Source organism: Chrysemys picta, chromosome 1, assembly GCF_011386835.1.
Source record: "Chrysemys picta bellii isolate R12L10 chromosome 1, ASM1138683v2, whole genome shotgun sequence".
Taxonomy (NCBI): domain Eukaryota; kingdom Metazoa; phylum Chordata; order Testudines; family Emydidae; genus Chrysemys; species Chrysemys picta.
The window spans coordinates 148,161,198-148,176,782 of record NC_088791.1 but is presented as its reverse complement, the minus strand read 5'-3'; the positions used below and the strand labels follow the sequence as shown (position 1 = coordinate 148,176,782).

Here is a 15,585-nt window from a genome sequence, read left to right as displayed (position 1 = left end):
TTTGGGGAAAATGGACGGAAGAGAAAATGCTTTTTTGGTGAATTTACTATTTGCTGACAAAATTTTGCCCAACTCCACTCACTTCTGCAGCTGAAGTCAGAGTGAGCCATGCTTGAATATATAAAGTTCTATATAATTCTACTCTGAAAAACCAAGTACACCCAAAATTATTGAATACTTTTGACCTTAATCTCTCTCTGCCTCACCATCTGTAAAATGGGGATAGTACTACCTCCTTGTCTCACAGGGGTATTGTGACAATAAATGAATTAATATTTGTGATGCACACAGATTCTATAATGTTGAGCATACAAAAAAGCCTATGAGGATATTAATAATTCTGTCTTCAGATGAGGGTTTGAATAGCATGCAGTAAATAAGACCTGGGGCCACACACTGAACAATGAGGAGAAAACAAAATATTGAATAGTTTGCTTACTAAATGAACATGGTACAGCCTGTGCACTGAGTGAGGCAGGAGTCCTTTGGGGAAAATTGTTTGTGACAATTAATATATGTTAATTAAAGGCTGTATGTTAGGGGGCTGAATTGAGGTGGCACAGACAATCTTAATTCTGGCATTTCCTAACTTTTGAGTGCTTGACTCTGCAACCTTTATAGTGTTTTTTTAAATTAGTATGTTTGTGTAATATTGAAATAACCTTATCTTGGTATTTTAAAATTTATCATTTTCTTAGATATTGTGAAACTTTGGTACTGAGAGAAGTAATGGAATGTGAGGTTTTTATACAAAATTTAGAGATAAGAACAGCCATTCTGGGTCAGATCAAGGGTCCATCTATCCCAGTATCCTTTCTTCTGACAGTAGCCAATGCCAGGTGCTTCAGAGGGAATGAACAGAACAGGTAATCATCAACTGATCCATCCCCTGCAGCTGTCAGGTTTCCCTTCCCACTCTGAACTCTGGGGTACAGAGGTGGGGACCCACATGAAAGACCCCCTAAGCTTATTTCTACCAGCTTAGGTTAAAAACTTCCCCCAGGCATAAATCCTTTCTTTGTCCTTGGATGGTATTGCTGCCACCGCCAAGTGATTTAGACAAAAATTCAGGAAAGGGGTCACTTGGAGTCCCTAGTTCCCCAAAATATTCCCCCAAGCCCCTTAACCCCCTTTCCTGGGGAGGCTTGAGAATAATGTGAGTACCGACCAGACTCTTTGTCTCTAGGACACTGAAAATCAATCAGGTTCTTAAAGAAAGAACTTTATTTAAAGAAAAAGTAAAAGAATCACACCTGCAAAAATCAGGATGGAAGGTAATTTTACAGGGTAATAAAAAGATTTAAAACACAGAGGATTCCCCTCTAGGCTCAGCTTCAAAGTTACAAAAAACAGGAATAAAACTCCCTCTTAGCATAGGGAAAATTCACAAGCTAAAACAAAAGATAATCTAACGCATTTCCTTGCCCTTACTTACAATTTTTGTAACCTTAGGTGGTTCATTTCAGGTATGTTTTCAGGAGATGTTTTTTCCTGCCTGGTCTCTCTCTCTCTGTCCAGAGAGGGAACAACAAAGAGAGCACCAACAACTCCCCCCCTCTCCAGATTTGAAAGTATCTTCTTTCCTTATTGGTCCTTTTCGTCAGGTGCCAACCAGGTTATTTGAGCTTCTTAACCCCTTACAGGTAAAGATTCAGTACAGCTGCTCAGGAGGGATTTTATGCTCCCCTTAGCTGTATGTTTATGACAACAGCCCATTCCTAGCATCTGGCAAATATAGGCTAGGGATACTTCAGAGCATGGTTTTGCATGATCTGATTATAAAGATATAAATAATCTAAGATCTAAATAAAGGCAGATGGTCCAGTTCTGTTACATATATGGGAGACAAGGTGGGTGAGGTAATATCTTTTATTGAACCAATTTCTGTTGGTGAAAGAAACAAGCTTCCCAGTTTATACAGAGTTCTTCTTCAGGTCTGGGAAAGCTACTTATATGAGCATGATACATATTGGTATTGTTGTGAATGACAAATATCATGCATATTTGCATAGTTCTACATTTTTGTTGTGTTTATTGTTTACATAAGTTACAGTGCAAATTGCAAACAATATATCTGAATGATCTGCAGACCAAGAATTATTCACCACCAAAAAACAAAAAAAAATCAAGACTGGTTTTAAATAACATGTCAATTTAAAAATGTTGTGATTTGCTTATTCACAAATAGGGAACAAAGGTGGGATTTCACAAATCAGTTATTCGTTGTGAATTATTCATTCAGCTCTAGTGCTCCACTGTAAGATTCAGCTACAGGAATTGCCAGTTCTATTTTTATTTTAAAATGGTCAGCATTCTTTTGCACTTAAGTACCTCCATCACAATACTTTCAAGATTGTGTATTTGAATTCAGATCCTTACATTGCAGGAGAAAAATTGCATTCAGCAATTGATCTCCTATTCTTATTAGATAGACTTTCATGTGTAAGTTAGGGAAAGAGTATGTTACCTTAAAATGATATATGCTGTAGTCCACCAATAAAATGAATACATGTAATATAAATAGAATGGAGTATAAAGAGAATATAATACAACACTCAGAGATACTATGGCCTGTTTTTTAATGTCCCCAAAGAATGACATTTAGGCATATGCTACATTGCATCTGCATATCTGGCAGTTAGATGTCTATCTGCAATAATTTGCTCTTACAGTAAACTCCACCCATAATTAGTTACACTTACATTTTTATGGGAGGAAAAAAGGAAGGATGGTTTTCAAAATCATGCTGTATATGCTTATAAGATGCAATACAAAAGCTGACCTTAAGCATTACTGCCCATAACTTAAGTGTCTATATATGTAGGTCAAGAGAAGACGTAGGAACCCAGGGTCTCCAATATGTATAACTAGCATGTACAGTAACATCCCATCTAGAAACAGTGGGTCAGATTTTCCTCTTGCCTATCAGTGAAGTCAGTAGAGTTACACCATTGTGAACGTGATGTGAGGGAAGACTCAGCCCAGAAGGCTTCAGTTGTACACACCTCTTTATATTTATAAAATATTTACACTGCTAAGGAAATGGTAAGTCGTTCCCACAAATCTATACTGTACTTACAGAACAAATATACAGTTCTGTGGGAAGTTTCATCTTAAATTATTCTCAAGTATCACCATTTACCTCCCTTGCATTCTGAATATTGGAAGCTGCCTCTTTACCTTGGACCTTGTCGTTCTTTTTGCAGATCATGTAAACGGGCACTGTACAAGCCCAACCTCCCAAACTTGCAGCTCTGGAAAACGGCTCTCTAGCGCAGATGTTACAAAATCAAATCGCCGAGGGCCTGGGAGGCCCCCATTTAGAAAAGCACAGTCTGCGGCTTGCATGGAGATTTCCCTTCCAGTCACAACAGAAGGTGAGTGCCAATGAGCGTTTTCATTAGGTATGTGTTAGTTTCACTTTTCCACAAGATGTGAAAGCAAACTGGTTACACGCTATTTAGCATGATCCCTGTCCTAGTCACTTCTCTAAACTGCTGTCTTCATTTAATTGTTTAGAATTAGAATGATCCCTGTGTTTTAGTGTTGTTACTAACCAGCCAGCCTGCTGCTGACTTTTGTGCTACCTAGAGATGCGGTATACCAAACTTCCTGAAACTCTCACAGTCCTTCCACCTTCTTTTTGAGCCTGGAAGCTTTGCTCCAGAAAAATGATTGTTCATCAGAATTTATGTACAGTAATTCTGACAGCCAGTGACCTCAAAAGCTTAAAATACACCTCTACCCCGATATAACGCTGTCTTCGGGAGCCCAAAAATCTTACCACATTATAGGTGAAACTGCATTATATCGAACTTGCTTTGATCTGCTGGAGTGCGCAGCCCTGCCCCCCTGGAGCACTGCTTTACCGCGTTCTATCCGAATTTGTGTTATATCGGGTCGCGTTATTTCGGGGTAGAGGTGTATTCTGATCCCTGTTTATTCACGAGTAATAGTCTGAAAAATGAGAACTATATTTATAAGACTGAGAGTTTAACCTTTGCTCACCCATTGTATTATTCTTTGGTATTAAATATAATTAAGGGCTGTAAATTCTGCAATTCCCTGGCCATGGGATTTACCCCTTGCTGGAGAATTGTGGTTCAGAATCAAAACTTCCTTTAAAATAATTTGTTTTGAGAACTTATGTTTGTGAATACAGCCTCCAAATTTTGAACTAAGTATAAGCCAGGCAGTGTTGTCTACCTGAGTGTTCAGACACATTCAAACCACAGTTCTGAGGAGTGTAAACTGTCCCATTCATGTCAGTGGGTTAAGTGCGAAACTTCAAATATGCCCATTTAAATGTCAGCATTGCTAACTATTTCGATGCCCATCATTTTAACAGAAGCATCCAGCTAATGTGCTTTTCCCATAACCTCAAAACACCTCCTGTGCCTTGTGAGATGCTGTCACTCCCAATTATCCCTCACCCACCAAGCCTGCAACTTCCCCCACACCCTCCACAGCTTGTACAATGCAACAATGTGATGTCCGTACAAAATGCTTTGGCAGTCAGCAACTGAAAAAAATGTAATAGCAAAATAAACAGCACAGGGGCTCTTCTACTTTAGTCTTGTGGCACCTTAGAGACTAACAAATTTATTAGAGCATAAGCTTTTGTGGACTACAGCCCACTTCTTCGGATGCATATAGAATGGAACATATATTGAGGAGATATATATACACACATACAGAGAGCATAAACAGGTGGGAGTTGTCTTACTACCTCTGAGAGGCCAATTAATTAAGAGAAAACAAACTTTTGAAGTGATAATCAAGCCAGCTCAGTACAGACAGTTAGATAACAAGTGTGAGAATATTTACAAGGGGAGATAGATTCAATGTTTGTAATGGCTCAGCCATTCCCAGTCCTTATTCAAACCGGAGTTGATTGTGTCTAGTTTGCATATCAATTCTAGCTCAGCAGTTTCTCGCTGGAGTCTGTTTTTGAAGTTTTTCTGTTGTAATATAGCCACCCGCAGGTCTGTCACTGAATGACCAGACAGGTTAAAGATCCTTTACTCTCACAGATCTTGGGAGACAGACCTGTCCTCGCTTACAGACAACCCCCGAACCTAAAGCAAATACTCACCAGCAACCACACATCACTGAACAAAACCACTAACCCAGGAACCTATCCTTGTAACAAACCCCGATGCCAACTCTGTCCACATATCTATTCCAGTGACATCATCATAGGACCTAATCACATCAGCCATACCATCAGGGGCTCGTTCACCTGCACATCTACCAATGTGATATATGCCATCATGTGCCAGCAATGCCCCTCTGCCATGTACATTGGCCAAACCGGACAGTCTCTACGCAAAAGAATTAATGGACACAAATCTGACATCAGGAATCAAAATACTCAAAAACCAGTGGGAGAACACTTTAACCTGTCTGGTCATTCAGTGACAGACCTGCGGGTGGCTATATTACAACAGAAAAACTTCAAAAACAGACTCCAGCGAGAAACTGCTGAGCTAGAATTGATATGCAAACTAGACACAATCAACTCCGGTTTGAATAAGGACTGGGAATGGCTGAGCCATTACAAACATTGAATCTATCTCCCCTTGTAAGTATTCTCACACTTGTTATCTAACTGTCTGTACTGAGCTAGCTTGATTATCACTTCAAAAGTTTGTTTTCTCTTAATTAATTGGCCTCTCAGAGGTGGTAAGACAACTCCCACCTGTTTATGCTCTCTGTATGTGTGTATATATATCTCCTCAATATATGTTCCATTCTATATGCATCCGAAGAAGTGGGCTGTAGTCCACGAAAGCTTATGCTCTAATAAATTTGTTAGTCTCTAAGGTGCCACAAGTCCTCCTGTTCTTCTTTTTGCGGATACAGACTAACACGGCTGCTACTCTGATACTTTAGTCTTATTCATTTTAATATTTCACTTATTACAAATTCAATTTTTAACTTAAGTGAGGCTGCCACACAATTTCCAATCTGCTTAAGTAATGATACTTCCCAGGGCTACCCTCTGGGCCATAGCACTCCCTGGTCTCTGCAGTGCTGCAATCCCACCAGCGACATGCCCCTTCTGCCCCCAGCATCACCTCCAGTATGCCCGCCACACCATGGCTTGCAAAGAGATCATTGGAAGATGGCCTTTTGCCTGTGTTCAGCAATGCCTGCACCAGGATAATTCTCCCAGAGTCAGAATGAGAGCTCTTAGAGCCCCTTTACCCAGCCCCAGTCCTTTCACCCGTTTGTATGGGGGACAATGCGAGAGTGAAGAGCTCACCCATAGAGTCTGTTGATGCACCTTTTAAATACAAACTGTAGAAAATACCTTTGTTCACAGATGTAAAAAGATCCCTCTACATACAGGAAATGGATAGAATATCAGAGCCCCCTTCATTAATATTTCTGATAGCTAGATCTTCAGAGTTTATTAATTAGGATGTGATCAAATAGAGGAATCACTGCTGATCCTTTTCTCCATGACTGTTTGAGATCACACCACAGCAAGACAGAAGAGATCACTGTAGGATCTACTGAAGCTGACAGTATGGAAATGAACTCATGAATCATGTCATTATCCCATTAAATTATCCCATGAACCATTATCCCAAGATGGTGACCTGCTAGGGATTAAAGTGCAAGTCCCAAACTCATGGGCTGGCGGGAGGCAGGTTGGTGGACGCAGCACACTGTGCAGAGAAAGCACGCTGCATTCTTCTCGAGGAACTCCATCCAGCTGATTTAAGGGGCAACACTGATCACTTCCAAAGGAACTACATTTAGAGAAAAATTGAATGTGATGTAGAGTCACTGAAGGGGGAACCCATAAATCCTGATCTCTAAAAAACCCCATGAAATCACACTACAGTCTCTCCACAGCACATAGAAAAAGTGTGATCTTCCAGTTCCCTGTCAAAGGAAATAACTCGTTCAAAGAATATGCCTTTTATAAGCTCAAATGTAAATACAGACTAATAGATAGTTCAGGAGTGAGTACTGTACCAAGATAGACTTAGAGAGCTCTAATGAAGTCATTGTAAATGGCTTATGAATAACAGCAGACTTCACTCATGAATTAACCTGGGTGTTCTCTTCAGGTTAGTTATGGCTAATAATAATTAATATTATAATAATATAATATATATTATAATAATTAATTAATATGGAGCTCATAGGTAGCACTTTTTATCTGTAGATCTCAAAGCACTTTGCAGAGATGGTAAAAGTTTTAAAACTTTCCACAGGTAATGATTTAGCTTTCTCTTGTCACTGAAAAGGTAGTCTAGCTTTCCTGAATGTCAGCAAAAGAAAACTTAGAGGTATCAGTGATGTCAGTGAAATGGTACTGCACCTCTCACTAATGTCACTGAATCGACTTTAACAGCCTATTTTCTGTCACAGTTAACAGCAGAATAGTTGGTCAGGGTATAGTCTATTAATATGTAATATGATGTGTGTTTATATATATATATATATATATATATATACACACACACACACACACATGCGTACAAGCTAGAGTATATATACACTAAAAAAGAACAGCCTTCTTGTACTTTACATTCTCATATTAATAATGGGATGTAATTTTTTTATAAGAATCCTTATTTTGAAATAAATCTAGGATGTTATTTCCATTTAACTAGGTTAAACATTTAACAGATTGCTACTGTGTTAGCTCTTTTGAGTTTCAGTTTAGTAATTGATCTGCATCAAATGACTGGTATGTAAGAATTCTTCCACAGACATTGTTTTGGCATATTTTTATTCATCTCAGTAGTGTTTTGTATTAAATACTACTGCCAAAAGTGATGTGAGCCCTATGAGGGTCGTAGCTTAAAAAAAAAAAAAGACTTTGCAAAGAAAATGCTGAGAATACATTTTCTGTCCAGATGAGCTCATTACATTTCAGACATTGATCAAAATAGAGGCTACCTTTGGCCAAGCCATTAAAAAGCTTTGCTAAGCTTTTCACAACTGGATGTCAATCTTTCATCCACTATTTAGGAATTTATGCCACAATAAACAGCACATGTAATTTGGAGGAATTGACTGCCTGTGCTCTGAAGAGGTGAGCACACATGAATAAAATATAGATTTTGTTCACTTGATATTTCACAAAAAGAGAAATGGGCTAGATTCACAAAGGAACCTAGGCACTGCGACACTGAGCATTATCATGCCAAACTTTTAGGTGCCTAGAAAATCACTGAGATTTACAAAGCCTGGGTTAGGCACTCAGGCTCCCCATACAATGAGTAGGGAGAGATGGGCACATTAAAATGGGATTCACAAAAGCCAGCATGATAGGCAACTTCCTCCCTAAAATAGCCCGTAGGATGTGCTAAGCTGAGGGATGTGTGCTAAACCCTGCCCCTCTTGGAGAACTAACTCCAGGCTCCTGCCTGTAGGGACCCTATCCACTAGGTAAAGTCTGAGCATACCTACCAGATCAGGCCCTGTAGATGAGTTATCCTGAGGAGCGCCTATTTTCACCCAGCGTGTGAATCACTGGAGCTTAGGCAGCCAACCTCCAAGTATGAGGGCTACAGTCCACATGCTCAGAGGCAGAAACTTAGTGAACTTCTACTTCAAAAATGTAGGCACCAAGTGAGTTTAGGTACCAGGGCTCGGCGGTAGCTGAATGGGGATTTTGTGAATCTCACCGTGACCTGATTCTGGGATTTAGGTGCCTAAAGTGACATTTAGGCACCTACATCCTTTTGTGAATCTAGCCTGTGGTATTTCCAAATCAGAATGGAGACATTTGGTAGTATTTTATTTATTCCAGTATCATTAGCTTTAGTAGAACATCAGTGGGTCCTTACAGATGACTATCTAAATAACTTAAGCAATTTTCAGAAGTAATAAATATACTACCATGGTAAAGTTGGGTGATTCTTACTTATATGTAATTTGGTGCTTTAAGGAAACCCCTACTGCACTAATAGTATCTGTTGTTTTAATTTCTCCTTCTTCTTCGAGTGCTTGCTCATATCCATTCCATTAGGTGTGTGCGCGCCGCGTGCACGATCGTCGGAAGATTTTTACCCTAGCAACACCGGCGGGTCGGCTGTGGAACCCCCTAGAGTGGCGCCTTCATGGCGCTGAATATATACCCCAGCCGACCCGGCGCCCCCTCAGTTCCTTCTTACCGCCCCTGACGGTCGTTGGAACTGTGGAGCGCTGCTTAGCTGTTCTCCACTTTCCCTAGCTTATCTTGTTGTATCATAGTTGTAGTTATAGTTATAGTCTTAGAGTTTGTTGTAAGTTAGTTAAGTAGTTTTAAAGTTGTTCTAAATAGTCCAGGGGATTAAGGGGGTCGTCTCCCCCCTTTCTCCCCCGGCCGCGGGGCCGGGCTCATGCCCAACGCTCCCGGCTTCAAGCTGTGCGCCTCCTGCGCTAAACCTATGCCCACGAGCGACCCGCACGAATCCTGTCTGAAGTGCCTGGGAGAGTCACACCAGACAGACAAGTGTAAAATCTGTAAGGCCTTCCGTCCGAGAACCAAGAAGGAGCGGGACTTTCGGCTCAGGCAACTTCTGATGGAGGCGGCTCTTAGCCCGGACGCTCCTTCCACGAGCAAGGCCCCGGCACCTAGCACCTCGGTGCGCAGTGCCCCGGCGGCACCGGCTGCGACGACCACGCGAGTGGCGTCAGACAAGCCTCCCCGGCACCGGACCTCGTCGGCACCGCAGACACAGCAAGTGCCTCGGCGCCGGTCCTTATCCCCAGGGCATAAAAAAGCCCATAAGACGGGGACATCAGTGCCGAAGACGCCAGCTCCCCCAGTGTCGGGGGTAGAGCCGCGTCCACCGGTGGAGCAACGAAAACAGGTGCCTCCGGCACCGTCGACTCCGGCGCCGAGACCGTTGAGTCCGGTGCAAATAGCGTCTCCCCCCAGGCCGGCGGTGATACAGTGCCTCCCGTCGACTCCAGAGACCTTCGCGGCGGCGAGAGACTTAATAGCTCTCACGGAGCCGGCACCGCCTCAACCACCGGCACCGACTGCACCGTTGACTCGCCCGGTCCAGTCGAGGGGGAAACCTGCCCTGATGCGCCCGCCATCACAAGGGCTGGAACCTCGGCACCGATCCAGGTCCCGAAGCAGGTCCCCACGCCGCTCGCAGTCCCGGCACCGAATATCGTCTCGGCACCGGTCGTACTCGCGGCCAAGATCTTCTTCGCGGCACCGCTCTTCGTCTCGGCACCGATATGATCGTCGGCACCGATCAACGTCGAGACGTAGTTCTCGGCACCGCTACGGTCGACGCTCGACGTCGAGGGGTCGCTCCCGGCACCGGGCATACTCCAGGTCCTCGTCGAGGTCCAGATCCGACTCCCGGCACCAACGAGGTCATCGGCACCGGTCGCGGTCCCGGCACCGATCGCCGGCACCGCGCAGAGATAGATCATCTCCGGACCGGCACCGTGCGGCACCGCAGCCCACCGGGATGGTTTCATCTCTCTCGGCACCGCCATGGCCGTCTAGATCGGTGTCTCGTTCCTCGGAGGACCTGTCGAGATCGGCATACCCCCCTCAAGGGCACGCCGAGGAACAAAATTTCGGCCACTGGCAAGAGATGGCAGAGGACCACTCTCATGGACCATCTCACTGGTCGTTTTGGACCCCGTGGGCGTACCACCAAGAGCAAGGGGCTCCAATACCATCGACCTCTCGCTCGGGTCACTCGGTCAGAAGGGCCCCAGAATCCACCATCTCTCGGCCTCCGCCAGGAGGCATGGAGGCTTCGGTGTCCACGCCACCCGACACCAGGGACCCAAGTGCAGGTGATGCCCCGGCCCAAGAGCAAGGGGATCAGGACCCCCCCTTGGATCCGGTACCACCGGAGGCATCCTCTTCCTCCTCTCCGGACGAGGCAGTGGCGGGCACTTCATGTACGGGTCCCCCTCCGATAGATCTTCGGGCTCACCAGGATCTCCTGCGTAGGATGGCCCGTAATATGGACCTGCAGGCGGAGGAGATAGTGGAGGTGCACGACCCGATCGTGAACATCCTTGGAGCAGATGCCCCATCGAGGGTGGCGTTACCTCTGATCCGCACGATCCAAACGAATGCGGATACGATATGGCAAACTCCTGCCTCCATTCCACCCACAGCGAGAGGGGTGGAAAGAAAATACTTTGTCCCCTCTAAGGACTATGGGTACTTGTATACCCACCCCCAACCGTGCTCACTGGTGGTGGAATCAGTGAATGCACGAGAGCGCCACGGCCAGCAGGCTGCAGCGCCTAAATCAAAAGAGGCTAAGCGGCTCGACCTGTTTGGCCGTAAGGTTTACTCAGCCGGAGGGCTACAACTTAGAGCGGCGAACCAACAGGCGCTACTGAGCCGCTACAATTTCAACTCCTGGAACTCTATGGGGAAGTTTAAGGAGTTGATTCCCCAAGAGTCCAGGGAGGAGTTTGGAGCCCTGGTGGAGGAGGGTAAGAAGGTGGCTCGGACCTCCTTACAGGCCTCCTTAGACATTGCAGACTCAGCGGCGAGGACCCTGGCTTCGGGCATCGCTATGCGCAGGATCTCCTGGCTTCAGGTTTCGGGTTTGCCTCCGGAGCTGCAGCAAACCCTACAAGATCTGCCTTTTGAGGGTCATGGATTGTTCTCAGATAAGACGGACTCTCGCCTGCAGAGCCTCAAGGACTCGAGAACAATCATGCGCTCCCTGGGGATGCATGTTGTGGGCCCCCAGCGCAGGCCATTTAGGCCGCAGCCTCAGCGCTTCTACCCCCCCCCGCCTCGTCAGAGACAGGACTCGGCCCGGAGGCGAGGGCGAGGTGGTAGAAGAAGGTGGACCGGCCCTCAACCCGGCCAGAACCAGGGGCCACCTCGACCACCTTCAGGCCCCAGGCAGAACTTTTGAAGGTGCGGTCGAGGACGGCGCCCCAGTCATCCCCCAGGATCCAGCCCCCTCCTTTCGGGATCGCCTCTCCCACTTCCACCGTGCTTGGTCCCTTATAACTTCGGACCATTGGGTCCTCCGCACGGTGGAGAGGGGATACGCTATCCAGTTTTCTTCTATCCCCCCCCCTTCCCCCCCTTCCCCGTCCCTCTTCAGGGACCCTTCTCACGAGCAACTTCTTATACAGGAAGTTTCTACGCTCCTCGCTATGGGGGCCATAGAGGAGGTTCCAGTGGAATTAAGGGGCAGGGGATTCTATTCCCGTTATTTCCTCATCCCCAAGTCCAAAGGAGGTCTGCGACCCATCTTGGACTTGCGCGGACTCAACAAATTCGTAGTAAAGTTGAAGTTCCGCATGGTCTCTCTGGGGGCCATTATCCCTTCCCTCGATCCTGGAGACTGGTTTGCCGCCCTCGACATGAAAGACGCATACTTTCACATTGCTATTTACCCGCCTCACAGACGCTTCCTCCGATTCGTGGTAAACAGGGTGCACTACCAATTTGCAGTCCTTCCCTTCGGACTATCTTCGGCCCCACGGGTCTTCACGAAATGTATGGCTGTCGTGGCAGCGTACCTTCGTCGGCAAGGGATACAGGTGTTCCCGTACCTAGACGACTGGCTGGTACGCGGTCGCACCAAGGACAAATCCACTCTAGAACCTACCCAGAGAATAGAATTCATCGGTGCGGTTCTAGACTCCAGACGCGCACAAGCCATCCTTCCAGACAATCGCTTTTGCACCATCACGAGCCTCATCCAGGGACTCAAGGCCTTCCCAACTACCACGGTGAGGTCGTGCCTTACCCTCCTGGGTCACATGGCTTCATGCACGTACGTAACCAGGCATGCCAGACTTCGGCTTCGCCCACTCCAGACCTGGGTGTCATCAATATACCGCCCACATCGGGACAGCCTGAATATGGTGGTCACAATCCCGAACTCGGTCCTGACCTCCCTCACATGGTGGCTAGATCACAATGTGGTTTGCGAGGGGATGCCGTTTCACGGCCCACAACCCTCTCTGCACCTGGTCACAGACGCTTCATCTCTGGGTTGGGGCGCCCATCTCAACGAGCACCATACCCAGGGCCTGTGGACTGCACCTCAGCTAGCCCTACACATCAATGTTCGGGAACTGATGGCGGTGCGCCTGGCGTGCCAGGCATTTCTCAATCTCCTACGTGGCCGCTGTGTGTTAGTTCTCACCGACAACACCACGGCCATGTTTTACATCAACAAGCAAGGAGGAGCACGTTCGTCAATTCTATGCCAAGAGGCCATTCGCCTGTGGGACTTCTGCATCGCCCACTCAATCCATCTCACGGCATCGTTCCTCCCTGGAGTCCAGAACACTTTAGCGGACCGACTCAGCAGGTCCTTTCAAACGCACGAGTGGTCTATCCGTCCGGACATCATACATTCCGTCTTCCAGAAGTGGGGGTTTCCCCAGATAGACCTGTTTGCATCTCGAGACAACAGGAAGTGCCACGTGTTCTGCTCCCTGCAAGGTCGAGCTCTGGGCTCCCTCTCGGATGCGTTTCTCCTTCCCTGGAAAGACCACCTGTTTTATTCCTTCCCTCCGTTTCCTCTGGTCCACAAGGTACTGCTCAAATTGCGCAGAGACCAGGCACAGGTGATTCTGATCGCTCCAGCGTGGCCGAGACAACATTGGTACACCACGCTGTTGGAACTCTCGGTTCAGACACCGATCCCGCTTCCGTTGTATCCGGATCTCATCACGCAGAACCACGGCCGGCTGCGTCACCCCGACCTGCAATCACTCCACCTCACGGCGTGGCTGCTCCATGGTTCACCCAGGCAGAGCAACAGTGTTCTCACTCTGTCCAACAGATTCTGCTGAGCAGTAGGAAGCCCTCAACACGGACCACATACTTGGCCAAGTGGAAGCGGTTCTCCTGTTGGTGCGAACAACGAGCCACGTCCCCATTGCACGCACCTATTCCTCTTATTTTGGAATATCTCCTCTTCCTAAAACAGCAAGGGTTGGCGATATCTTCAATTAGAGTTCACCTGGCCGCTATATCGGCCTTCCATCCAGGGGAACTCGCGTCCTCGGTATTCTCTAACCCGATGGTCGTTAGATTCCTCAAGGGCTTAGACCGGATGTACCCACAACAACGTCAGCCCGTTCCGACGTGGGACCTCAACCTGGTTCTCTCCAAGCTCACAGGTCCTCCATTCGAGCCACTGGCCACCTGTTCACTTCTGTACCTGTCCTGGAAGACAGCCTTCCTCGTAGCCATCACCTCAGCAAGGCGCGTTTCTGAACTCAGGGCGCTTACATCCGAGCCCCCTTACACAGTTTTCCATAAGGATAAAGTGCAGCTCCGCCCACATCCTGCCTTTCTCCCTAAGGTGGTTTCTCCTTTTCATATCAACCAGGATATATTTCTCCCGGTTTTTCACCCTAAACCACATGCTTCTCGCCAGGATCAACGTTTGCATTCCCTGGACGTACGCAGGGCCCTGGCCTTCTACATTGACCGCACAAGGCCCTTTAGAAAGACGACGCAACTCTTCGTTGCAGTAGCTGACCGAATGAAAGGCTCACCGGTCTCCTCACAACGCCTATCCTCCTGGATTACGTCTTGCATCCGGACTTGCTATGACCTGGCAGGTGTCTCAGCACCGCACCTCACCGCTCACTCCACGAGGGCCCAAGCGTCCTCGACGGCTTTCCTGGCGCAAGTTCCGATCCAGGACATTTGTAGAGCTGCGGTTTGGTCGTCAGTCCACACGTTTACAGAACACTATGCACTAGTGCAGCAGTCCAGGGACGATGCTGCCTTCGGATCAGCAGTTTTGCACACAGCAATGTCTCACTCCGACCCCACCACCTAAGTTGGGCTTGGGAGTCACCTAATGGAATGGATATGAGCAAGCACTCGAAGAAGAAAAGACGGTTACTCACCGTTGTAACTGTTGTTCTTCGAGATGTGTTGCTCATATCCATTCCAAACCCGCCCCCCTTCCCCACTGTCGGAGTAGCCGGCAAGAAGGAACTGAGGGGGCGCCGGGTCGGCTGGGGTATATATTCAGCGCCATGAAGGCGCCACTCTAGGGGGCTCCACAGCCGACCCGCCGGTGTTGCTAGGGTAAAAATCTTCCGACGATCGTGCACGCGGCGCGCACACACCTAATGGAATGGATATGAGCAACACATCTCGAAGAACAACAGTTACAACGGTGAGTAACCGTCTTTTCCAGTTCCTGCTGTTTCTCCCATATGATCATTGATTTGATGAAAAAGATAATCAAGTTCTGTGACTAACCACACGAAATATGTTAAAACAATAAATCAACCAGTTCTTCCCACACTACATTACAATAATAACCAGGATCTGACCTTTTAACACAATGAAAAAATAGTCTGTATATTTCCAGCAGTTTCTTTCATGTTTTTCATGTGAACGTATGTAGGAGTGTATTTTTTCCCCCAGCTAGCACTTTGAAAATATCTTGCTAACACTTGCCTCTTTATTTAAGAAGAACTGGCGTGGGGTAAGGGATTCCTTATCTAGAAAAACATTTTTCATGAACCTCCCTGTTAAGTAGACTGGCATGTGAGAGAGGGAAGAAAGTTGTTCTTTCTTATTCCTCTTTAGCTGTTTCAAACTCTTCAGTTTCATAAAGAATTGTAGGCTTTTACAGA

General features: G+C 46.6%; 1 protein-coding gene across 12 annotated transcripts in view; it reads left to right on the top strand.

The window, feature by feature from the left end:
* The window catches only part of STXBP5L (syntaxin binding protein 5L), a 398,900-nt gene that overhangs the window by 357,325 nt on the left and 25,990 nt on the right, over positions 1 to 15,585 (top strand). For all 12 annotated transcript variants that reach the window (XM_065586857.1, XM_005292701.5, XM_065586846.1 and 9 more), the window contains one exon: positions 3,207 to 3,377. In XM_065586857.1, coding sequence (XP_065442929.1) covers positions 3,207 to 3,377 — 171 coding nt within the window. The remainder of the gene's footprint in view (positions 1 to 3,206; positions 3,378 to 15,585) is intronic.